Genomic DNA, 25,236 nt, shown 5'->3' on the forward strand with positions numbered 1-25,236 from the left:
GTGGTCGGAATTCTTCAAATTAAGTTACTACATATAAAGTAAAATAATCACAAACCCAACTCTCAGATCATGCACAATATGTATTCTTTAAAAGATGATGGTCAGCTCACAAATGAGAGCTCAAAATACAATATCATCATTGGCATGTACCTAACAATTAGTCTCGTAGCAGCTGCCAGGGGAACAGATTAGCTGTTTAGGCAGCTGCTACAAGGCATCATTAAAGTGATAAATTAAACATAAACTCTACCAAAGTACTAGAGAAGTACTAAGGAATTCAAATGTATATTGCAAAATCCATAATAGGCACTTAAAACTAACATAAATACAGTGTCTATAAAGTCTATAAAGTGCCGTTTTTCAAAGAAAGTTAAATTTAGGCAGTTTAGGTCACAGTGTATCCGTAAGATAATTTGTATCCATTCAAGGTATCATCCATCATACAGGAATATCTAAGAGTGAATCCTCATATGTTCTTTACTAACTACTTACTGGTGAGGTGAAATGCATTCTGCTGTGAATGCACACCTCTAGGCCCCTACTTTGAAACATTTCATATCTTCATTCATTACTCCCCCTTCATTCATTAATGTATTGATTCATTCACTCATTCCTGCACACGTAACGTTAGTAACTGCTAGCGCTACCAGTCACTAATCTGACCACCACTAAGTCTCTATACTTCTGAATGCAGAACATGTGTGTGTGTGTCGTGGTGCAAGTTGGGTGGAACATCTTCCTTGAGGACCACGGCCCATGAGTCCTTCACCCCTTTCCTCTAAAGGTGCACAAGCTGTTGGCAGATGAATGGATTAAGATCAAATGAAAAGCCGTCTCTGCGCGTAAGATCCACAATCAACATTCACTTGGGGCTACGGTAAGCAGAATGGATACCTACACTGTCAACAGTGACTAAACGTCTCCGCAGGTCCTCACCATCCTCAGGCACACTGTCACACCTGATACAGCTAATCAACCACGTCAATACAACAATCAGTCGCTAATATCTCTGTCAGTCGGCTGTGTCCTTGCGTGAGTGGGAATGAAAGACGTGTCTGTGTCATCAGTCCTTTTCATGGACATGTCTGTCCTCTCGGGAGTTTATTGAGATGGGGGTGTGGACAGGTCTACAGGTAGGTGCTGTAGTTGTCCACAGTAGCCAGGTGCAGGTACTCTGGCTGTTCGTCCTCCGTCGCCCCGCCGTACGGCTCCACCCTTCTTTGGCGCGTGGACAGAGTCGTCCTCTTCTCCGGGCCCTGGAGCCGCTTGTCCAGACACGTGCGGATCATCTCTGCCAGGTCCTGCTGCAGACGCTGGAAGTTCTCCCTGCAGGAGAGGGATGACGGTGTAATCATAGGCGGAGGGGGTTATAAACACAATGCATATCAGTGGGTTCTTTGACATTTAGCTAGAGATATTAAGACTTAAAATGACATGAGTAAGTATACACTTTTAAATGTAAATGTACAATCTGCAGTGAAAACAAACTTTTAAATAGTGCTCAGCCCCTTAGGATGTATTTAAAAAAAATGATAAGGCCATAGCTCGCAGATGGCTGTAGTCTAAAGTTATGTAAGGATCAGAGATAAACTCACGCTGTTGGGGGTGTTGGCAAATTATAGTCCTGTCCTTTGACTCCAGTCAACCAGTATGTCATCTCTTTGCCCTTCCCCTGAAATGAACATCACTTTAATCTCATTTGTGGGTAATTAGTGAATATGTTATGGACTATATTTATAATAAATATACAATATCATTTTCAGTATAGAATGTACAATATAACATGTAATTCAGTAAACAGTGCATTCAGAAAGTATTCAGACCACCCTTTTTTCATGTTTTGTTATAAATTTGTTTAAATTGTTTTAATTTATTTTTACCCTCATCAATCTACCCCATAACACCTATTTGAGGTGTCACAGCTGACAATGCATATCAGAGCAAGACCAAGCCATGAGGTCAAAGAAACTGCCTTCAAAGCTCAGAGACTGGATTGTGTCGAGGCAAAGGTCTGGGGAAGGCAGCAAAACTATTTCTGCTGAACTGAAGGTTCCAAAGAGCACAGTGGCCTCCATAATTCTTAAATGGAAGAAGTTTGGAACAACCGGGACTCTTCCCAGAGCTGGCCACCTGGCCAAACTGAGCAATTGAGGGAGAAGCGCCTTGGTAAGAAAGGTGACCAAGAACCCAATGATCACTCTGGCTGAGCCTGGTTTCCTCCAGACTTGAAGCTTAGAATTAAGGCCAAAAATTCCAGAACCCTGTCTTTGCTTTGTCATTATTGAGTGTAGATTGATGAGGCAAATAAATTAGTTTAAACGATTTTAGCATTAGGCTGCAACATAACAAAATGTAAAAAAAGTGAATCCTTTTTGAATACTTTCTAAATACACGGTCTGAGACTGCTTCAGACCTTGAGGTATGTCTCTCCCCTTTTCTCATACTCAAAGGAACTGTCTGTGCGCTCCAGAATGTTGATGGTTGACTGACTGACATGGATGCGGAGAGCTGAGGGGAAACCCAGAAGACTATGTTACAGACGCAAAGGCACTCAAGTATTAATGAACACCAGATGACATTAGAATACAGCTGACTCATGAAAATGGTAAGATTTACAAATCAAATTGCAACTATTTAACCTCAAACAATGGGGTCAAAGTTCCATCTCCATAGCATCTATTTCCATTGTTCTATTTACATGAACTTGTAGGAGTTTTATTTCCCCATTTAAAATTATCCCTCATTCACATTCACAAAGTCCTATACACGTGTGTGTGTAGTCACTTTTATTCATGTTTGCCCGGAGAATGAAGCCAGAGGGCTCTTCTATTAGGAGGTTTACCTCTGAGTTAACTGAGTCACTAAACCACGTACTAGGTGTTCATGTATACAGGACTACACCACTGGTGTTATCACCAGGTTCACAACACCAGATAAGATCCAATGGTTAACTGCTATAATAAATATCAGTGGAAAATGAAAGCGCTTAACAAACAAGCTGAGATTCTTCATTATGTCATTCATAGACTACAGCATATCTGAGCAGAACTTACGCAATCCTGTAGATTCCATCCTGGAGGTAGTGTTGACCGTGTCACCAAACAAGCAATACCTTGGCATCTTAATGCCCACTACACCAGCAGCGCATGGACCTGCCAAAACAAACACAAACACATACACACTGCACATTAACTCCCGAACAACTCAGTCATACCCTCTCAGAAGTATTTAACCTCTTTTGGGGAAACAGTCATGGGTTCCTGTCCATAACTAAAAAACTGACCCAACTGACAAGGCGGTGTAGTTAAGTAGTCATGAGACAACTCATGGGAATGCACATTATTAAGATTATACGTCAACACATGCAGGATCATTCTTCCCACGGACTCAGAGATACTCACAGCCCTCAAAGAACCACTTTAAAAGGGTTTTCTATGAAAGAAATCAAGTCAAATCAAATGTGTGTGCGTGTGTGCGTGTGCGTGTGTGCGTGTTAGATGGGCACACCAGTGTTGGGGTACCTGAGTGCACCCCAATTCGGATCCAAAGAGGAATGCCAGGCAGGTGGCATAGTTCGAACGTGCCCATGAAGGCCAGGATGTCCAGCGCCATGCGACAGATGTCTCTGGCGTGTCTGTTTCCATTTCGATTAGGAAGCCCTGAGGCCACCATGTAGGCATCACCGATCGTCTCCACCTAGTGATGTCATGAAATGTACACACATGGGATGAGCATCAAGACAAACTCCAGTTTAAATTACTGAGTTCTAGAGCTGTATGGGCATGTCATCTCTCATATACAGTACATGACATTATCGCACATGAGCAAGTTTGTTTACTCATTTATTCACTTTATCTACACACTTAAACGAGGGTGAACAGCTTTCATCTAGACTGGGTCACACACAAAGCCTACAGTAAAACCTACAGCACAACCAACAGCAAAGGCCTGCTCTCACCCCAGTCACACCCTGTTTGCCCTCCTCCCCTCTGGGAAGCGCTACAAGACTCTCCGTTCACGGACCAGCAGGTTCAGGAAAAGCTTCTTTCTTGCGGCTGTCACCCTGCTGAACTCTGCACCACGGTGACTCCCACCCCCTCCTGGATACCCCCCACACACTTTCCTCCAGTGACTGTACTCCCCCCCCCCCCCCCCCCCTCAACCCTGGCCTGGACCGCCACACACCTTCCTCCAGCCACTGAACATTTGCACTAGACTGTTTTATACTACTGTCCATACTGTATATATCTCACCTATAGTGTTTTCATATTTATACCACTGTCTTTACTGTACATATCTTGTCCATAGTGTATTCACCGTATTCCCTGTATACAAACAGCTGCACCTCCAGTCACCAGTCCGTCAAACTCCTCAAGTTCGCGGATGACACCACCCTCATTGGGCTTATCTCTGGTGGGGATGAGTCCGCTTACAGGTGGGAGATTGACCATCTGGTGACCTGGTGTGGCCAGAACAACCTGGAGCTAAATGCTCTGAAAACAGTGGAGATGGTTGTAGACTTTAGAAAGAACCCAGCCCCACCCACCCCCATCACCCTGAGAGACTCCCCAGTCGACACTGCGGAGTCCTTCCGCTTTCTGGGCACCATCATCTCCCAGGACCTCAAGTGGGAGCTGAACATCAGCTCCCTTACCAAAAGAGCTCAACAGAGGATGTACTTCCTGCGGCAGCTGAAGAAGTTCAACCTGCCAAAGGCAGTGATGGTGCACTTCTACACCTGCATCATCGAGTCCATCCTCACCTCCTCCATCACCGTCTGGTACGCTGCTGCCACTGCCAAATGACAAAGGCAGACTGCAGCGTATCATCCGTTCTGCCGAGAAGGTGATTGGCTGCAATCTTCCATCTCTTCAGGACCTGTTCGCCTCTAGGACCCTGAGGCGGGCAGGTAAGATTGTGGCCGATCCTTCCCACCCGGGTCACAAACTCTTTGAGGTTCTTCCCTCCGGCAGGAGGATGCGGTCCATCAGGACCAAAACCTCACGCCACAAAACCAGCTTCTTCCCGGCTGCAGTTGGCCTTATTAACAAGGCCCGGGACCCCCACCTGACCTGGACTCTTATCCCACCCCCACACCCTAAGTCTGTGTTACATTAACACACATTACATTGCACATTGCTCATCCACATTGCACTCCTGTTTTGCTTTTAGCACTCTACTTTCCACTTTTTTTTATATTCATTGTTTATATATTTGTATCGTATATATTGTGTTTTTTGGTTCTTATGTGTAGTACTTTTCTTATGTGTAGTACTTATTTGTGATTTTATGTTATGTGTAGTACTTATTGTGTTTCTATGTTTTTATGTTTTATGTTTACTGTATGCACCTTCACACCAGACAAAATTCCAAGTAGGTGTAAACCTACTTGGCAATAAATCCCATTCTGATTCTGATTCTGATTCTGATTCATATCATGCCTCATACCTTATTCTGTATATAACATCTACTACTACCATTACTTGTACTTACACCTGTACTTTATATATGCTTATATATTATTTGCACTACCTACTGCTATTGCTGATCATGTTTATAGTCTTCTACTGCACATATCTTAACGTATTCATTACCACTGTTATACTGTCAATACTGTTCAGACTGCATATTTCTTATTTATTTATATATTACCACTATACATACTGTATGTACATACTCTGCACTTTACTGCTTTTTTGCACTTCTGGTTAGATGCTAAACTGCATTTCGCTGTCTCAGTACATGTACTTTGTGCAATGACAATAAAGTTGAATCTAATCTATTCTGATCTAATCTCTGTCTCTCAGTCCAATGCTCTTACCTTGTAGACGTCATGGTTGTCCAGGATGCTGTCGAAGTTCTTATAGATGTTGTTGAGCATGTCCACCACCTCCATGGGCGTGCTGTAATGGCACAGGGTTGTGAAGCCCACAATGTCACTGAAGTAGATGGTGACCTCGTCGAAGAGCTCTGGCTCCACGCTGCCTGTCTCTTTTAGAGAGCGCACCACCGGGCTGTGAGGTCAGAGGTCAGAGGTCAGAGACAGAGAAGAGTCAGATCAGCCTTGGCAACCATGATTTAAAAAAACTCCCAAGCCTACAGCGGTTGGCATAGTAACAATCACTAGAAAGCTCAGCCGCAAAGGCTTTACTCTAGCGCTGCAAAACACCTAGGCTTATCTGCCAGGGAGAACTGCACTGGTAACATCTACTACCACATTTGGATAAGCTAATACATGTAAATCCCCCTGGCTGAAGGTAACACAGATTGGAAAAATATCTCAACCTTTCAAACTCATTGAAATACATCTCTGGTTGGCTTGAACATCAAGACCTCTTCTCTGCTAATCATGTAATTGAGTCATATTTATTCATATCAATGAGAAGCCTCCCTTCTATCCAAATAGTTGACATGAGCCTGATTCCCCATCTTGTTTGAGCTCCATAGTGCCCCATAACTGTAATCACTCATGCATCCCCTCATCCTCTCATTCATTCATTTGGCCCGTCTCGTCTGGTCTCATCTCGTCTCGTTAATTTATGTTTCCCATATGTCCTTTATCTGCTGGCTGTCTCGTCTGCCTAGGGATGGGAACTGGTGGGAGGTGTACTGACCCAGGCAGCAGTCTGAAGTTGAGGTTGTCTGCTCTGTCCCTCTCAGCCTTGTAGAGGGACGTCCTCTCCTCCACCAGGTACTCCAGGTTACGGGAGTACATCTGCAGCCGGCGTATGAGGTTGCCCATGTAACTCTCATTGGCCTGATTGTGAAGGCTACTGAATAAAATAGATACATAGAGATTTATATTACAGACTTTCTGCTGTGCTTCTTACACTGCTTCTTACACTTCTTTCTGCGGTGCTTGGTCAGCAAATTGAGCTCTTGTACTTTCGAAGCGCTGCATACAAACAACTATCATTGCATTATGATTACAGTACATGAAAAGCCAAGCTCATTTTCTAAGGACATTTCTAAAGGCATGGCTAGTGTTTTATGGAGTCCTCTCTCTGCTCCATTTAGAGGGCAGCCGCCTCACTGATTTATGCCATAGGAATAGAGAGAAGGAGCCCAGGAGAGGCACTTCAGACTCAATGAATGGAGACAAATGGGAGCAGAAAGGATCTGGCACACAGCACACAATGTAGGTCACAGCGGCACACATGGGTGCCGTTATTGATGAGAGCCGAGTGTTTTGTTTAGGAGGTACCTGACGATCTTGCCCAGTGTAATTTCAATCTTCTTGAAGTCAGGTCTCTTTTCTGGATCCTCATCCCAGCTGCTTCTGACCAGCTTGTACACCTGAGTTCATCATGTATGTAAAAAATACGATATCCAAGGCAAACTCTGCACGCTACATACACACATATACATTCACATAAACGTGCACAACATCTTCATGCTCACAACATGCCCAACATGCCCAACTACACACCCACATCTATACATACACGACCGACCGGTCCCTTACCTCCAGCTCGCTTTCTCCAGCTGTGTCAAAGTGTAGGTCCGGTCTAAAGTGCCTGTACACACCAGGATACTGCACCCTGGCCAACTTCTCTGTGTTAGAAAGCGGGCATTATGGCACATTACATGTGGTCGAAGCTTTGCTTACTCCTCTAATCTTTGGTTAAATTCTGAATGACCCAAGTGTACATAAAACACTAGACTAACATTAATCAAAGATGCGATTCGATCACTGACAAGACCCAAGATTATTCTACTGATTTGCTGGACAAATAGGTGCAGTCCAGTCAAAAGTAAAGTTTTCTTTTGTCTCTTATCTCATTAAGTGACAAATAAATAGCTTTTCCTCATGCTCATGACACTTTACATTACTACTATGTATCTAGTGGCGTATACGTATGCTGGGAGTAATTTACATTTGACAACATACACCAAATAAAACACATTTATGGGAAAAACAGTAAGTAAATGGGGGTAGAATTCGTCCTTTAAAAAAGCTGATCGTGGTAATGTAAACAGTATTCCGACTGTTGCCATAGGACAGAAGGAATAGGGTCCGGATCCTCACCCGCCCGGTCTGAGCAGGACGCCGTGTAGAAGGTGTTCTTCCTCAGCATGATCTCATGGGCTATGATGGAAAAGCTGTAGACGTCCCCTTTCTGAGACATGCCCTGTGTGCGCAAGTGCTCTGGCGCCGTCCAGAGGTCTGAGAAGAAAAGAGAGAGAGAGAGAGAGAATAAGGAAGAGATGTTTCCTATTGTTCAAGAGGATGAGTATCATATTATCATTTTGTAATAAGAAGACTACAGCAATAAAGTAATTAGTGACTTCAACTAGCCAGATTTATAACCCAGATATAACGAGATAGCCATGGTCCGTGACGCTATAAATGACAGACAGAGCTAGCGGCTAAGAAACTTAAATTAACACTCTAAATTAAAAGCAACAAAGTTCAAATGAACACATAGACGAATTTCCACATTCAAAATCTCAATCCTTTGTCACAATCACTACAAAACGGAAATCCTGAACCTTCCGTGATCACATTGGGAGCTTTCCAGCCACTGGCTTTGAGAATAGTTTTAGCAAAGAACTCTACCTCGGCCAGGGCTGAGGATGGTTCTGAAACCGAAGTCTGTTATCTTGACCACCATGCGGTTATCCACCACACAATTTGTGGACTTCAGGCGTCCATGGACCTCAATATTGCTGGCGTGGAGGTAAGACATGCCCTGGATTCAAGACAGAGTGAATAACTGGTTTTAGGTTTATCATGAACAGGTGGCCTATTAAACAGGTACAGTTTGTATTTACTTAGTGAGGTTTCTACGACCAACACAGGTGTAAAAAGCATAAACACATAAACAAAAACAAAAAATATGTCTACATACACAAACAAAAACAGGCAGACTAAAATGTTACCTTGGCAATATCATACATGACAGAAATCTTAAATTCCCAATCCATGAAGGTATCCTCTGGATAGGAGATCTTGTCATTTAGGACATACTGCAATGGAGATAAATAAAAAGTTATACTGCAGACAGAAGCTTAAACTGTATTCACACACAAAACTGAAATGTGATTCTGGCAAAACGTCAAATCCTACAAGCGAATGAACATTCTTTTTGCCAAAATCCAACAGTAACTCACCCTCAATGAGCCTCTCTCCCCATACTCAAACACACCAAACACGTCCTGCTCAAATCTCACGGTGCCATAGAACTTGGTCAGGTTGTAGTAATCTATATGTAAAAGCTAAAGAGAACAAGCATCTTAAAAACCATGCAATAACATAACAACATTCACAAAACATTTCCAGGGGACTCAACATGGTGAAAGTGACATTCCCAGCAACAGTGATTCAAAGACACAGACATTTCATGTAGCAATGAGGACAAGAATAAAGCAAGCCACACTAGAATGTCACACTAGAATGTCTATGTCACAAAATAATTGTTTAGCTTTTCATTGATGGGGATCCATGTTGACACTGTGGCTGGCTCCTTTGGGCACATATTAAAATGAAGGCAGAGATACTGATGCAGGTGAGTGAGTGGACTCCACTCACAGCGTTTAGCTCAATCCTCTGGCTCTCGCTGAAGTAGCCCTCCGAATGAACCAGTTGCTTCAGGATCACAACCTGAAAGTTAAGGAATTTCATCAGGGAGAGAGACCATCATGTTCATTTACTGATAAATACAAGTAAATGCATGTTGCTTTTCAGGTTGAGAGGAGGCCATTGGAGTCATAACAAAATACAGAACATTGGTGACTGAAAGCAGCAAAAGTCGAGGAGAATGAAACCTTTTTGTCGTAGCGTGCACGTCGGATCCTATGGCTCTTGTCTTTATGGGAGTCTTCCTCAATCTTGAAACCAAACCAAAGAGATATTTGTGTGAGAGAGCTGCACTGGTAGTTATCAAGCACAAGCACAAGCACATGTGGTTTCCTCTAACCACCACATGGCAGTCTTTCTGGAGTCATACAAGGTCTAATCCCCTGATCTATGCAACATAGTATCCATTCAATTATATGGTCATAGATTGACTAATTTCACCTTCAGGGAGACCATGTTCCGCTTATTGTTCTCCAGCGGGTTGACTAGGTCAGAGGGAATGTGAGACCACCTCTTCTGAATGCGACGATATGACCTGTTTTGCCTACAAGACACACACACACACACACACACTTAGTTACCAGAGTCTGCTTCTTTATCTGTTCACACAAATCTCCATTCAAGCTCAGACAATAATGCAATATGTCAGTTTGGCCTTGAATTGATACTCAAATAATGGTTCACACTTTACAGGTATGTGTTGATTCTAGATCAGGCCAAGGGCAGATCAATATCAGTCAGTTCTTATCTGAATTTTAGTTGGCAATCACAGATTCCTGATCAGCGCTCAGATTTTGTATTTTAGTGTTCTTTCCAGTGTAAAGATGTGTTTGGTGTTTTTGGAAGTTCAGCTCAGTGATTGGTTGGTCAGCTCACCAGTAAAAGATGAAAGCCACTGAAGCCATGACTCCCACTACTGTGGTTCCCAGGGCGATTACAATGACGTCATGATCCTGCAGACCTGTGGACACCCACGCAATCAGTCTTATTTCTACCTGTAGGTTTGTAGCTCATTTCCACCTGTAGGTTTGTAGCTTATTTCTACCTGTAGGTTTGTAGCTCATTTCTACCTGTAGGTTTGTAGCCTTTTTCTACCACATCTTCCAATTTGTCATTAAATTTTTTAATTCTCAAATCTGGGAGCATCATGTGTCAGGAGGGACAATACAACAATAAAACATTGCAACTAAAATAATGTCTGCCTATCTGATACACTCAGATTTATAAGCACCACACCCTGTGACTCATCCAGGAACATAACACTGATTATGCAAAGAGAAATGAGAGGGAATTCTGAATGACAGTGAGCTACTGTGGAGTACCTGACTCAGAAAGAGGGCTATCGTTAGGAAGTCTCCCATTCCAGACATAGTGAGGTGTCAGGTCCAAGATTCTGGTCACATTGGTAGTGGTGTTGAATCCAAAGAGGGTTTTGTACTGGTGGAAAAGAAAGGAAATTGTATGGTGAGATTTGCTGCAGACCCATTAGATGGCCTAAGATACATGGCAGATTCGTCAATAAACTTGAAGATCAACACAGCACACGAGCACACATCAAACTGGCCTCTCAATAGTGCAGAGAGCATAAATGATGATGTCTGTTTCCATAGATGTAGTTGAGTACACAGAATGTGAAACCGAACCTGGTCATCAAGGGTGGTATAAATCACAGAAAAGTCCACATCTCTGTCACCGTACTCATCCAGGTGGTACTCTCCAACCGTACCTATGAAAGAAGCAAAATGTTATCACTGTCTTCTTATAGTTGCAGCTTCTTACAGTTTACAGTTTTAGTTTGAGAAGATTTTACACTTGTGAAGCACTCTTGAAAGCAAAAGTCATAAAATGAGGATTTTTCAAAGTTACTTCTAAATCCGCTTGATACCAAGTGGACCAACTCTAAAGGTTTCTGTACTGTCTTTGTCGGCACACAGAGCCCAACTTTAAGTTATCTCTCACAAAGATTATTAATATCTTTTTAAAAAGGCCCTTTGAACCCTAAGATTAAATGGCCCTATCTGAAAAAAAAACAGCCTTTCTGCTCCCAATTACATCAGCGAGACACGTAACACATAGGCCTGTCAATGAACCTCCTGTGTCCATATTGGGTAATATTCCACCAAACCTCACAGCTAACTGCGTTCACTTTCATATATATAAGCCAAAGGCTTACATTATGTATCATTATGTACATTAAAGCACTTTGTACTTTGACAGAGGTGCAGACCCCAGTCCACCGACAATAGCGCCTCCTAGTGGTCTTCAGAGAGGTAATTGTGGTTATATGCTGAACAATAGGTTTGCTTCATCACAATGGCACTGAAGTCATACTTAAAACAAACCCTTGGAATAAAAAACAATCACGATAAACTTTTCAAAGGGCGAAATAAGATATCTTAAACAGAAACATTTATTTTCAAGGGTGTGGCTCCACAGAGTTTAACACCTGAACCAGGTCAACCCACTGAACATCTATCGCACCACAGTCATCAAATTGATCATCAGATCAGACTTTGTGACCATTAGGGACTTAAGTATTATTAGGTTTACAGTTGGTTCTATTAGCTAAAATGACCATTTAATTATTAACTTATGATATTGATGTCAACGGAAAACGTGCTACCTTGGACATTTCTGGTCAGAGATGGACAAAACATTGAAAGGCTTATTTAACACGAAAACACCTTTCCAGTTAAACACTTTTATTTTAGGAAAAGTTGACTTTCATTCTGGGCACTTCAATGATTATTTTATTGGTGTGCTGATATCTGCTGGTAAAAAAAACCCATCTCTAGGCGTTGGCTGCCCCCTGACTCCCCCACAATAGAGGAATGGACAGATGTAGTTAATGAAGTCTACGTAACGAAAAAATAAATACTTTATCGCTTTGCCTACAAATGAAGTTATGGCGAGAATGGGTTTCCTATGTACAACAGTCACTGCCACACTGTGGACTATGAACCAAATGAATAGATCCTTTGGTTGTTTTTTTCCCTACTGTCTAAGGAAAAGGTTGCCTGGTCTTCTAATCAATTTTTATATTCTAAAACTTAGATAATTTACTAGATTATCTCCCGGCATGTTAATGCACATCTTTGTTACTATGTGTCCCTTTTACAGAATGTAAAATACTTATTGGAAATTTTATAGCATAGGGTTTTAAGTCAGGCTGTTCATGTGTTTCAGACTTGTAATGCTCTTTGTAACTGCAAGGCTATTTCTCTGTGGCTGGTGAAATGTACTCAACTATCCCTTAAATAAAGAATTATAAATCAATCAATAAATAAAAGGAGGTGGAGGAAGTGTGAGTCATGGCTACGGTAAATCAGGTGCAGGAAGCGTAAACAATGGCTTCTGCGAATGAGGTGGGTGGGCCAACTGGATTACCCAAACATCGAGAACATGTGGATACCAAATACGGTGGAAACTATCTAAAACTAAACTATCGATGGCCTATGCTTCACTATGGAGTGAGAAGGCGATCAACAACACTGTCAGTGAGGTGCTGGCCCTTACAAGCATTCGCCACTCCATCCCAAAACAGGAAAGGGAGGAACTAGATTGTCTTTGTTTTAAACTTAATGGTGTGTGTATTGAATTTGATTAAATCCATCTAACTTTCACAGTTATAACGGTAGTTGCTTCTTAGCACTTGTGTGTAATATATTACATTTATCAAAAAAGACTCTAGACCTTTAGACTCACCAAACAACAAGCTTATGAAACATTAATAAATAAATACATTTAAATTCCCGTACCTTGGAAAGTCTTATTTCTGAAGAAATTAATATTGAGCTCTTCTTTGTTATCAAGCTCTCCGGTTGATGTGTTGAAGATCTTCCGCATCACCTTCCCCACCAACAGCACAGCATCATGGTAAGCTGCTGTGTAATAATTTCTCTGTGGGATAAAAAGTACAAATTCAAAAAGGGAACTGGAATGGGACACATTCAAAGCAATGGATTAGGACTAAAGTGAATGGATATTTCAACTGGAATGATGATATGAATATGGGCTGACAAGTTTACAAGTGAGCAAAGACTAGCAACGTTATGAGTTTTAACAATAAAAAAAGGCAGGCAGAATTAATAGCAATGGTACAACCTCAAGCCACAGGATGTGACCAATTAAGGAAAGAAACACAAAAAAGAGGGAACCATGCAAAAGCATACATATATTCACAAAAGGGTTACAACTCCTCACCGTTTTGTTGCTGTCATCATTCATTAGAATTGTGTAATTTTTTGACTTGGGCATGGTCAGTACCAGCACATTTCTCATTTCAGCCAGAGAGGATGTATTTCTGTAATACTGCTCACTGTTGGAATACAACATCACTGTTAATACTCAGTATATTGACTGCCCACTACTGTCTTTTACTCAAGTGTATGAGAACAAGAATAACTAGATGTAACAAGAATAACTAGATGTGGCACAGACTTGTAAAGGTCGATGAGGAATATAACAATAGCCGGATCAACAACACCAGATGCATTCTTCAGCCTGATGATGTCAGCGGGGGATCCGCACATGATAAAGACTAAAGATAAAGATAAAGAAGAGATAAAAGGAAGATAGAGGGGATTCTTCAACAGAGCTGCGATATGTAAAATAGCATTTCTGGAGGTGTACACCTGAAATATAGCAGTTGTATCTGACCACTAACGTCTATAGTTATTCATTATACATTCTAAACTGAACAGGGGGTTAAGAATAAGGTTACTTCTTGCCACTCTTGTCAGTGAGCGTCTATGGTCAATGTGGAGTATTTACACCAAAAAACAAGTATCAACAGTTAATGTTCCATTAGAATTTAATAAATGTTGGTAATAGTAAGTTCTATGCTTTTATTGAATTATGATTGTGGTCATAGTGAGGAAGAGAAATGTCCTTACGATTGCTCTCCCTTTGTTTATTCTCAAAAGCTTTCCTTAGTTCATCCTCTGTTCGAAGCAAGCTCCGTTTCTTTAAGGTCGAGGAGAATTCCATTGATCCTGCCTCCAGGGCATTGATATACCTGAAGACAGAGAGAAATCCAACGAAATTGAAAACATAATTAAGATGCTGTTATTTTTCCAAAAGAGGGCCTGGAAACAGAAAATATTACGATTCCTTGACTAGTATAATTGCTTTAGCAGACCGAACAAACTATGAGCCACAAATAGATAAACTGTCAGTGATATTTAAAGCTGGTGTTTCTATTTTGTTTATGTTCACTAATTAACTTATGTTCTCTGAACATGAACATCATAATATCCACAAAAGTATAAAAAAACAGTTTGTCTATCTGTCTGAAAATGCAAATAATAAAATAGTATCCATTTGGAAAATAGAATACGGATCAACTAAGATAAATCAAGTGAAGGTTTCCTTTGTTTTTGAGTTGCAGTGTTCGTCAGTACAGAGGTAGTGCTATTTAAAGTTAAGCAACTGTTTTCTTTTTTACTGTGTAGGCTGTAAAAAATCCTTTTTCTGTAGGTTTAGTGGGATTTCTAGGAACTTTGGCCAGTGCAGCTAGAATCTGGCTGTAAAATGTGCATTTACGCACCAGTGTTTTCTCATTAAAGCTCTGTAAATGCCATAACTGACAGTGCCAAGTCTGCAAGACACTCGTGCCTTAGAGGCCACCAGAGGGAGAGAAATGGGCACTCACCAAAAGCAGTCCTCCGTGTTTTCGGTCTTTTTGTAGATGTATGTCGTCGTCCATATTGGTTTGAGTGAGTTTGTGTGGTTCCAAAAGTGTCTGAAGAAGCTGGAGATCTTGCGGGCCGGGGGCAGTATGCGCGTGAGGTTGGCCTTGAAGTCGCAGGACAGGCCAAAGCTTCCAGCAGAGATGATCGGCACGCTGAGCTTCAGACCTACGTCCCAGCTGAGACAAGCAGTAGAACAGACTCACAACATTGCACTCCTATTTTACAGAGGTAAATCTTCTCTGTCAAGATTTTTAACCATCAGTCTATTGAATTACCATGCTATTACTATAAGCATACAAGTTACACAACTACAAGGACTTCCACTGTATGACATGAATGGGAATGCTATGAATAATTGCAAGGGGGTGTCATAAAGGAAATGAAGTTGAATTTGATTAAACTATAAATCGAAATATGAATGCACTAACACTGGGTAAAGGGTCCTAGGATTCTAAGGGTCGGGATATCTATTACAGACTCAGTCTATTACATCTATTACAGACTCAGTACTCACTCCACCATGTTAAAGGTTGCATAAGTGCAAGTCGGTCCAAACAACACACAGCCAGCACCTTTAGTTTCCTAAAACACAAGAACAGCGCAAACTTGTATTTGAACATAGGAGAACTTGTCCTAGATCTATGGCTTGAACACATTTTAGTCTGTTTCTTTCATTTTCTCTAAATTGATCAAACTAAACAGCTTTCATGTATTCAGGTATATACAGTATTTCCATGGTAAACCAAATGTTCTCAGGAGAAGTTGCCTTCTTGGTAGTTAGTTTAGTTTTTACATTAAAGTCTGTTCAATTGGTTACAAATGATACCAACAGCTGATTCCAAAACTTAAATGACTGTTAATTAATTGGACGGTAACTGTAACCATGCATGGTCTGGTTGCTCAACATGTAATAACCCTCTGTTTTGGACTCATCGAGTCTCAAACTGATATACTGTAGTGTCAAACCATGTTGTCAAAAAGGATTACAAGGTTGTGGCCATGGAAAACAAGCTTGTACCAAATGCCCTGAAGTTTGATGTGACAGACCTTTTGAGCAAAGACTACTAAGCAAGGCCTGTGACCCCAATAGTCTGTCCAATGTCCTGTTTCTGTATGTCGACAACATTTCACTCTGTAAATTCGCCCAAGGTATAGTTGATAGAATGCCATGCCATGTCAAAGCCATGTCTGATAAATCACTGGCCAAACCTGATTGACTAAAGCACAAACAGGATATGCGCCAATGTGGGAAACACGTACAGTCAAAGACTTCAGGATCTGGACCCCTTCACAGCTGCTGCTTTGACAGCCTTTCTGCCGGTAAAATTCTGTCTGGAACCCACTGTAGTTGGCAGTCAGATTACGATCGAAGCCTTGAGACAGAGGCACAGTTGAGAGGGATTATTCTTTAAAACAGGAACTGAACAGAATAATAACAACCAAGGAACTCGGGGAAAAAAAGTGTCTTCGCTTATCTGTCAAGTTACAACTCCATTTCAAGCAATCAGTATACCATAAGGCAAATTACTAAATTGTGTTTACACATGGGAAGATATTCAGTGATTGATTAATTTTAAAGTTAATTTCATTTGCAGTGTGAATATGACTGATACATTGACTTCCCTTCCTTTAATAAAAGTTAGATTAACTTTATTCACTCCTATTTCATCCTTTAGTGGGCATATTCATACTATTTGCCCTGTTGTCCTTTTTTCATACTTTGTCAAGGCTACTTAAGGCTAAAACTAAAAATACTAAATTTTTTCAACTTAGTGCGTGATTCAGATTCATTGTGCACAAACATTTACCTTTTTCATAGTTGATGGCGCTGTCAATCAGAAGAGCTTGATCCACTGCTTCTCTCACAAAATCAATACTCCACGGTGAATGGTTGTCGTCCAGTAATACAACATTAATGGTTGTGGTTCCATTGAGACAACCCAAGTTGAAGGAATCACAGCCATTCAGAATGAACGTAAACAAGCAGATATATAACCACACTTGATGTACCAGTTGTCCTCTCTGGGTTGGGTTGGCAGGGAAGGCGAAAATCCCTTCAGAGGTCATTTTCAAATGTAAAGAAAATAGACCTTGTATGCCTATATGTTGCTAAAACAGACCTCCTAGGTGTTGCTTTTCACGTATTCCAAACTCGTCCAGCCATTCAGCTTCATTTCTCATGTAGTCTGCAAATGTTGCCACCCGTCCTCATTTTGTCGTAGAGCCCAAAACGTTTTTTGGTGTGAGGAAGTTTTGACCATTTAACAACTCCATCGACTAAATAGATGTCAAATGTCGTGTAATCCAAGTTCCCAGGGACAGGTCAAGGTATAAGTGACAGTCTTTGTCTAAACTTTGAAGACCCTACCTGTTCACCTGTGTTTCACCTCTGGTTGGTTGCGCACCTATTCTTTCCTCGACTTGCGTTAATGAACAACAGACAAACGGCTCACGTTTGATTTCAGTCTGTGGCTCAATACATCACCAGCATGTGTAAACACATAATGCACCACCACATATTAGCTGTTAAATGGCTGAAATGTATATTGTATCAATTGGTATGTAATAATACATTATCACATGTGTGTACCACAGGAAAAAAAGATAGGTTAGTTTTTTTCACAAGTTCCAAGCACAAGCTTACAGCCCCATAAGGCCATTGTGTGATTTGTTTCAGTACATTTCTTAAAGGATGGTAATCATCTAGGGTAACCTATACATTTGTTTTGCATTTATGTGGAGAAAGTGGTTCTGAATTTGGAAACTGAAAGTGATAACAGAATTGTATTATTTTCTTTTGAACCAAAAGAGTTCATAATATATGCTACTAGTTGTACTTCCAGCAACACTGGAAACATTTATATTGACTGCCACAGTAAAACACTGATTTTGGAGATGGTGTGGACCTTGTTAAACAGGTGGACTACAGCTGTAGGCCTAGAGCGTGTGAGATTTTATTAGCAATTAAGTTTGGTTCCAGCAGCCAGGCTCACCAGGGAAAAACAAGATGGTGGAGAAAAGAAGATGGAGGTAGACGACTCTGAAGAAAACCCTAGAACCAGTAATATGACCGAGAGAGGGAACAACATTCATGAAAAGAACAAAGGTTGCAGCAACCATAAAATGAATGACCTGTGTGGTGGTGATAAATTTAACTGCTATAAAAGCAGTCAGATTGTGTACTGATGGCAATAAAACTGTTTGTGGTGTTTGACTTCACAATTGTATTGACTTGAGCACTAAGGTAACATATGAACCAACTGAAAAAATATAACTGATTTGTAAATTCCAAATATATAATATATAAAATGTTACAGTAACTTAAATGTCACTAAACTCACCCATGCTATCTTTTTTTCACAAAACATTATTTCAAACATCTCACATTTGACACAAAGGACTGCCCAAAAACAAAACAAAAAATGCAATCCAGCATCTGATAATTCTATCATTCACATCCCCAATGACAACATCTTACATTCTCTACTCTGTTTTTCCCACACGCCCTGTTGCTCCGCTTTAAAACAGCCTCATATATCAATGTGACACCTCAGGGTTGCCATGATTTAAATATCAGGAACAGGGCAATTCAGATAATGGTATTTAGAGATAATGGTACTTAATTGTCTTACCATTGTTAAACCCTTTCTGGGGGAGGAGAGCTCTCAGGTATGTACACAGAGTATAACTGGTCAAGAGCATGTTGAATCATTGTAGGTTTAAAATCTAAATATAACAGGCTCTGGCTCCATGAACAGCTGTGTTTGGGAGAAGAAAGAAAATATAAAGTTCTGCTAAAATTGGTCATAAACTCACTGTATTATTACATGCAGGTGGCAATCCTGGTTGGAAGGAGGACCTAAGGTTTCATACCCATCATTGTTTGAGCTTTGTCTGCCATCTATTGGAGAATGTAAAGACCTTTCCTGTCAAAATGACTCAACGTCCATTGCAACTTATCATAATAGGTCACAAAAGACTGATGTATCTAAGAGCCGAATTTGGCTTTCAGATTTGTTCTCAGTCTAATACGCAATAGTGCGGAACCACAATACAGTACCACAAATCTGCATCTGAGGTCCTTGTTTATAAACAAAACTAAATTACACATGTGATCTCCAGGCCGGATAGTGATTGGCTGTTGCATCCAGGTTTCCATCACCAGAGTCATACCAAAAACTTGACGACCATGACGTTTACGAGGAGAAGCTGGTTAATTCTAAACGCTGAATGCCAAGCGCAACTTGTGCTCTGTGATCCTTTTCGAGTTGGCTGACCTCTTAGCACTTAAAACATTGTTATGAAATGATGTCATAATCTGCTGGAATCTGGTTAATTTATAATGTCACCAAAATAGGTGTATTTCCTTGTGTGTGTGTGTGTGTGTCTGTGTGTTTATCTCAACAGAAAATCGAGTCCTGTAATTGACTACTTTCTTCCAACCATGCAAAAGAATGTGACGATGGGTGTAGTCAGTGGGTCTGATAATGCCAAATTAGCAGAACATGCTTGGGGAAGTGGATGACAGTTTGGTACCAGTTTCTGCGCAATATAAAGCTTCCTTCACTAACCAACTGTGACTAACAAAACACATTTTATGTTTCAATTTAGTTCTGCAAAAGTTTGATGATGTCTTTGCGGAAAATTGAACTGTTCAGCTTAAGGATGGCGAGCTCATCTCAAAAGAGGGAAGAAGGAAAGAAATGGTTGCCTCCAAGTTCCTCCAAAAACCTACAAGCCTATCACTAAAGAAAAGAGGGGAGTCTGCTGCTAACCAAGTGTGTCTTTGATGATTTGTTTCAGGCTATTCAGAATCATTTGGGAGAGGAGCTACTGCAAGAGCTCCTACTCTCTGTTACATGGCAGGGCTCAAATTGCCAAAGATTCAAGGTGAGACTCTTACAATCCATGAATTCTATGTGAAATAATTTCAACCACTTGACCCATTCTGAACTTCACAGTGTGGTGCATTAACAGACGTGGGAACTTTTGTGGAATTTCGTAACGGAATGCTGAATGTCTCTCCCATTGGTTGGAGTTGCTCTCGGGAAGAGATCTGAATTTTCACAAATGGACAAGGTATGCGTTAGGAGCAACCTGTGTGTGGGGTATGAGGCCCAATTGGGTTTTTTCCCCCACTAAACTGTTACACAACATATTGAGGACAAGAGATTCCTCGTGACTGCTGCATAAGGCATTTTTTGTACTTGAGTTTCCGTTAATAATTTCATTTAGGTTATTATTATTGGAAAAAAGACTTTAAATCTAGAAAAAGCAAGCTAGAAAAGGAAGTGAATCATAAAACTATTTATTAAACATTTCTCGATTATGACAAAGACAAGCCACTGTAACATAATACAATAAACTATGAGTCAACCAGAAAAGTAAACTTAAAAAAGACCAAAATGTTCTTGAAAGCATGAAAGTAATACTGTGGTGCCTTTCTATATGGGTACAGAGAAGACAAGAGGACTATGTGACACAGCAGTAAAGAATGTAATCAAATGGTAACACTTTAGAAATTGTAAACCAGTGATTTCAACTGTCATATTGTCAAGTTACAAAAGGTGAGTTCATTTAATTTGTTTAATTTAAAATGTATTTAATTTATTTATTTAAAATGTTAGTAATTTTTCACTGATTAATGAGACATGTTATGAATACGTACTGACCTAGTGCTGGACAGTGAAAACGTAGTGGTCATGGCATTTCAGAAGAGTTTAACATTTTCCTAACGAACGGTTACTCTAAATGCAAAATAAATACATGAAAAAAGGAATAAATAAATATGCAAAAACAAAGAACATCTGGAAGAAATTGTTGCTTTTTTGTTTTTGTTTCACAGTAGTTGCATGTTTTGCCTGCCACATTTAGCATTACCTCTGCCAGGATCCCTTTGTGTACAGACTTCCCAACCCCCGCCACCCCCACACACACACTTTTCCACCACACATTTCCAGAATTTGGGGAGAAAAAAAACTGAACTTGCATAACCCTCATTCCAGCTTCAGCCCATAGCCCACTTATTAGCCAACCTTCTTTCACAACGTCCTATCCCAGCTCATGCCCCCGTTACCACGCTACCTCGTTACTTTACATATTCATTTAAACTCCCCCGAGCCATCTTTTGTGCTGAATGTTCCCCCTTTCCATCCTGTTCTATTATCTCTCTCTCTCTTTCTCTCTCTCTCTCTCTGTGCAGTCTGTCTCTGTGTGGACTAGAATCCCTCTCCAAGCATGAAGGTGGGTTTAGGAGCTGATGATCTGGCCAGACCAGGTCTCATGCTTTGTCCCTGGGTTCAGGTGGGTGATGACTACATCCACGGCCTGTTGCTTCAGGTTCTTGGGTGGGATAGCACAAACTTTGTAGGTGACTTCGTCCCCTTCCACAGGCACATACTCACCCTCAATGCTAACCAGAAAAGGATGTATTACAACCTCAAAGTGATTAACCTTTATGTTTCACAGTGTTGCAGTGAATAATTGTAGCTTATTAATGGGTGCCTACATACTATAATTAGCTTGTTATACATCGTATAATTAGCTTGTTTAAGAGAGTTACATCATCCTGCATAACACAAGTTAGCAGTTAAATAACAAGGTGTTGTATGGCAAAGAACTTAGTGTTCTGCCTCCAATCCCTGGTACTTACTCAGAGATGTGGACAAATATGTCCTCTCCTCCATGAGACGGCCGGAGGAAACCATGGCCCTGTGACCTGGAGAAGCTCTTGCAGACTCCTTTGAAGACAGGCCCTGATGTGGCCCGTACCGTGCTGGAGAACAGGATAAACAATGCATATAGAAAATACGAGCAAAAGGTCAGAGAAAACTCAGTAATCTGGCTATTGAACTTGATGGATCTCTCTTTCATTGCCATTGACATACGAATATGAGTAAAAATACACATACATGTTCACAACCACACACACACACACATGTAATATAACCTGTGCCAATAGTGTGAGGAATTTGAAAGTACAGTATGTTCATTTCACACGCTTCCCCCCCCCAGTGACAGACATTCAGTGAGTGTGAATGCCCTCTAAGCATGACTCACGCGGAGTATGTGCGGGTACGCTTGGTGGGCAGAGGGCTGGGCAGCTCCCCGGACTTGGGCGGCCTCCTCTCCCACACGCGGCTGCCCTCCCTCAAGAAAGGGAAGGACAGGGTCAGGGGGGCATGTGTGGAGGACAGCGGGGCTTTGGCTGGAGACGAGGGGTCCGTGTTGGCCATGACTGGGGAGGGAAATGGGGCAGGTATCCTCTGAGACAAACCAGGTGGCTTGGACACAGCAGAGCGTACTGTAGTCACAGGTGTGTCAGTCCATCTGCGTATCCAGATTGGATCAACCTGTTGAGCTGAACCACCAGGGAGGAGTTTGATATCAGGGTTCTAGAGGGTCATCGGAAATGATCTTTAGAGGAAAGACACCAAGAAATAAAGCGGGGGGGCAAGAGAATCAGTGGTTGAGACAGGTAGAACAACAGAGCGAGAAATGGGAGAGAAAAGAAGATGAATGCTTCACTGTGTAAGTAGGCTAAGAGATTATGACACATGCCAAAAGAGGTGGACGGGCCAATGTGACAGTGCTGCTGAGATACAGACTTTTTTTTTATAGAGAATGAGCTGCTGATGCATGCCAGAGGCAATCTCAAAAGTGTGTCAAATACATGAAATATTTAGTTGGACAGAAAAGCAGAGTCCTTGTCAAACCACTGAGGGCAGTTCCTACTGCCTGGTCCACCTCGTCATCACAGTTAAATTGGACTATGACTAATGCCATAGGTCAAAGCCATAATGCTCATATATAATTTTCTGATGAACAGAGCTCAGAGAATTGAGAGGCAAGTCAACTAGGGATTTAATTCTTTATGGTATTACGCACGACCTTCACTCCATTTATAACAATGTTGAGTCCATAAGGTCAGGACATCACCGCTGCCAACTGAATCTCATCAAATTTCTGAAAGCATTCAGGAGCTCTCAAACGACAGAGAAACAAATGGCGTCAACGAGTCCAGATCAAACAAGTGCAGCGATCTATATTTAGTCTCCTGCGGGGTAAAGCAAAAGGGTCAAGCTGTAGCCTAACACTTGCTTTACCCATTCAGGTAAATACGATATTACACATTTGCGAGATAATCTGAATCCGTTCAGGCTTAGTCTATGATTGTAGATGAAATAGCCTATAGCCTATTTTTGTAAAAGCATTTCATATATGACGTCAAGCGGGGGATTGGGTTGGTCGTAATCAACCTCAAACGTGTTACAACGTGTGGAATTACACTGTAAGGAACATTGTAATAGCTCTTTGCGCAGCAAGTTATTTGAAAACCTGATCTAAGCGCCAGATCATAGCCACATATGCTCCAGAGAAAGGCGTTATAAGAACACATAGACTAAGCCTGCGCTTCATCTCCAATGAAATCGCATTGTCCTGGTCAGGGAAAGATTCGCTGCTTTTCAGCAGCAAGACAAGGGCGTCTGTAGGGTGGCAGGACGAATGGTATTTCTGCCCATCATCATCAGTATGGGTGGCACGTCTCAAACGCAGCCTACAAGTCATCGCTTCTTTGGCGGCCTACATATTCACTCCATATTAACCCAATTTGTAAAACATTGGATTTTTCTATTTACGCGAGTATGAAACCTTTAGTGTAGGTAACTGGGTTGAATGCAGGGCGATTAAAATACTCACAAGTCATTTTACATGACTTACGTGAATTTGGAGTCGAGAGGTTTTCCACCGGTAAAAGAATGGCGTCAAAAAGTGTAGGTTTGATAGCCACCTGTACTAATATATCGTTGTCAGTCGAGTTCACTAAATCATAGGTGGGTATTCACAAGTCTGAGCTCAAACAAGTGAATGAGCGAATGGAACAATGCAGCCCAACCTGAACATCCCAGACGAATACAAATTACTATGGCTCTTCCGTAAATATGTAAATCTACCTTTAGTTAGAGCGCTACAGACAAAGTAGTCCATCGCATCATTATTAGCCAACCAGGCCTACCAAACTGGGCTATAATGGGAAAGGTAAAGACCGTAAAAAGCCTACCTTTATGGCTCTGTCGAAATGGGCAACTCCGCTTCAGACAGTGGTTACACAGAGGAAAGAAAGGGGCGGGGTTGAAGATGGGCTACATTTGTTGTCAGAATTATCTTGTCTAATATACACTGCAAAATCATGAATTATTTGTGATGGCGTACCAAATACATGCATATGTTGTTCACCGTAAAGACTATTAGGTTTTCTGCTGTTTTCAGCAGTTTGGCTCAAAGACAGAACATGTAGGCTAGTGTGCAGAATGCTGAAAGCATGAGTGAACGACTGATGATCATGCAGTACTGAACTGTTATCTTATGCAAACTGCGGAACCGGCATACGTTGCCCAAAGCTTACATGATGAGGGATAACTATGCAGTATAGAAATTGATGAGAAATGTTTCGATACAAATGCAAAAAATAAGACAAGCGGAGTTGAAATTATTAAATAGGATCAGTAGCTTTTAAGTAATGGTTGAACTAAAGGATGATGAAAAAAATGTAATTGAACAACTTTTGCAGCGCTTCCATCGTTTTCTGTTGATGCACAGCTGCACTTTTGATTGAGCAACATGAAACCTAAAACAAGAAGTGGCAAAGTTCCTTCCTTAATTCAATGTAGACAGATGTTTTGTTTGTCTGTGTTAACTGTAATACACGGGATAACAAAACAGCATTTTCTATCCCACGATGTTTCATATTAACAGCATCGAAATTGGCCAATATTAGTCTAAATTACAATTGAGCTACGTGTCATGTTAAAGGCTGTGTTCATGTTCGTGGTTGTTTAGACTAACCCATGACAGCCTATACTTCAAATTTACTTTACTGCGATAACGATGATGAAGGAACGTGCTCACTGCAGAAGGATTGCTGCACTTCATTCAGTTATAATGAGTATTGAAAAATAATAC

The 25,236-nt window shown here is 41.2% G+C and overlaps 2 protein-coding genes across 5 annotated transcripts; both read right to left on the minus strand.

Moving 5' to 3' along the window:
- Positions 1-62: 62 nt before the first annotated feature.
- Positions 63-17,790, minus strand: gucy2cb (guanylate cyclase 2Cb). Of its 2 annotated transcripts, none has more exons than XM_031561223.2 (27): positions 17,082-17,790; positions 16,534-16,646; positions 15,788-15,855; positions 15,234-15,449; positions 14,476-14,597; positions 14,021-14,120; positions 13,784-13,898; positions 13,339-13,480; positions 11,224-11,306; positions 10,903-11,017; positions 10,457-10,541; positions 10,022-10,124; positions 9,769-9,831; positions 9,533-9,604; positions 9,115-9,219; positions 8,884-8,970; positions 8,561-8,693; positions 8,030-8,167; positions 7,466-7,554; positions 7,205-7,296; positions 6,615-6,770; positions 5,822-6,014; positions 3,522-3,696; positions 3,054-3,152; positions 2,414-2,508; positions 1,596-1,672; positions 63-1,326 (listed from the first exon to the last, which is right to left on the minus strand). In XM_031561223.2, exons 1-27 carry the CDS (start codon positions 17,338-17,340, stop codon positions 1,128-1,130), a joined length of 3,294 nt encoding a protein of 1,097 aa, XP_031417083.1. In that variant the 5' UTR covers positions 17,341-17,790; the 3' UTR covers positions 63-1,127. The 2 variants fall into 2 exon arrangements, with proteins under 2 accessions (XP_031417083.1, XP_012669937.1); XM_012814483.3 differs by having other exon boundaries at positions 6,615-6,773; positions 17,082-17,789.
- Positions 17,791-20,565: 2,775 nt separating this feature from the next.
- On the minus strand, positions 20,566-24,732 carry csdc2a (cold shock domain containing C2, RNA binding a). Of its 3 annotated transcripts, none has more exons than XM_031561226.2 (4): positions 24,335-24,732; positions 22,333-22,689; positions 21,926-22,048; positions 20,566-21,685 (listed from the first exon to the last, which is right to left on the minus strand). In XM_031561226.2, exons 2-4 carry the CDS (start codon positions 22,506-22,508, stop codon positions 21,523-21,525), a joined length of 462 nt encoding a protein of 153 aa, XP_031417086.1. In that variant the 5' UTR covers positions 22,509-22,689; positions 24,335-24,732; the 3' UTR covers positions 20,566-21,522. The 3 variants fall into 3 exon arrangements, with proteins under 3 accessions (XP_031417086.1, XP_031417088.1, XP_031417087.1); XM_031561228.2 differs by having other exon boundaries at positions 22,333-22,633; positions 24,335-24,731; XM_031561227.1 differs by lacking the exon at positions 24,335-24,732 and adding an exon at positions 23,995-24,327.
- Between the last annotated feature and the right edge of the window lie 504 nt (positions 24,733-25,236).

The sequence above is a fragment of the Clupea harengus genome, chromosome 23 (genome assembly GCF_900700415.2).
Source record: "Clupea harengus chromosome 23, Ch_v2.0.2, whole genome shotgun sequence".
NCBI classification, from domain to species: domain Eukaryota; kingdom Metazoa; phylum Chordata; class Actinopteri; order Clupeiformes; family Clupeidae; genus Clupea; species Clupea harengus.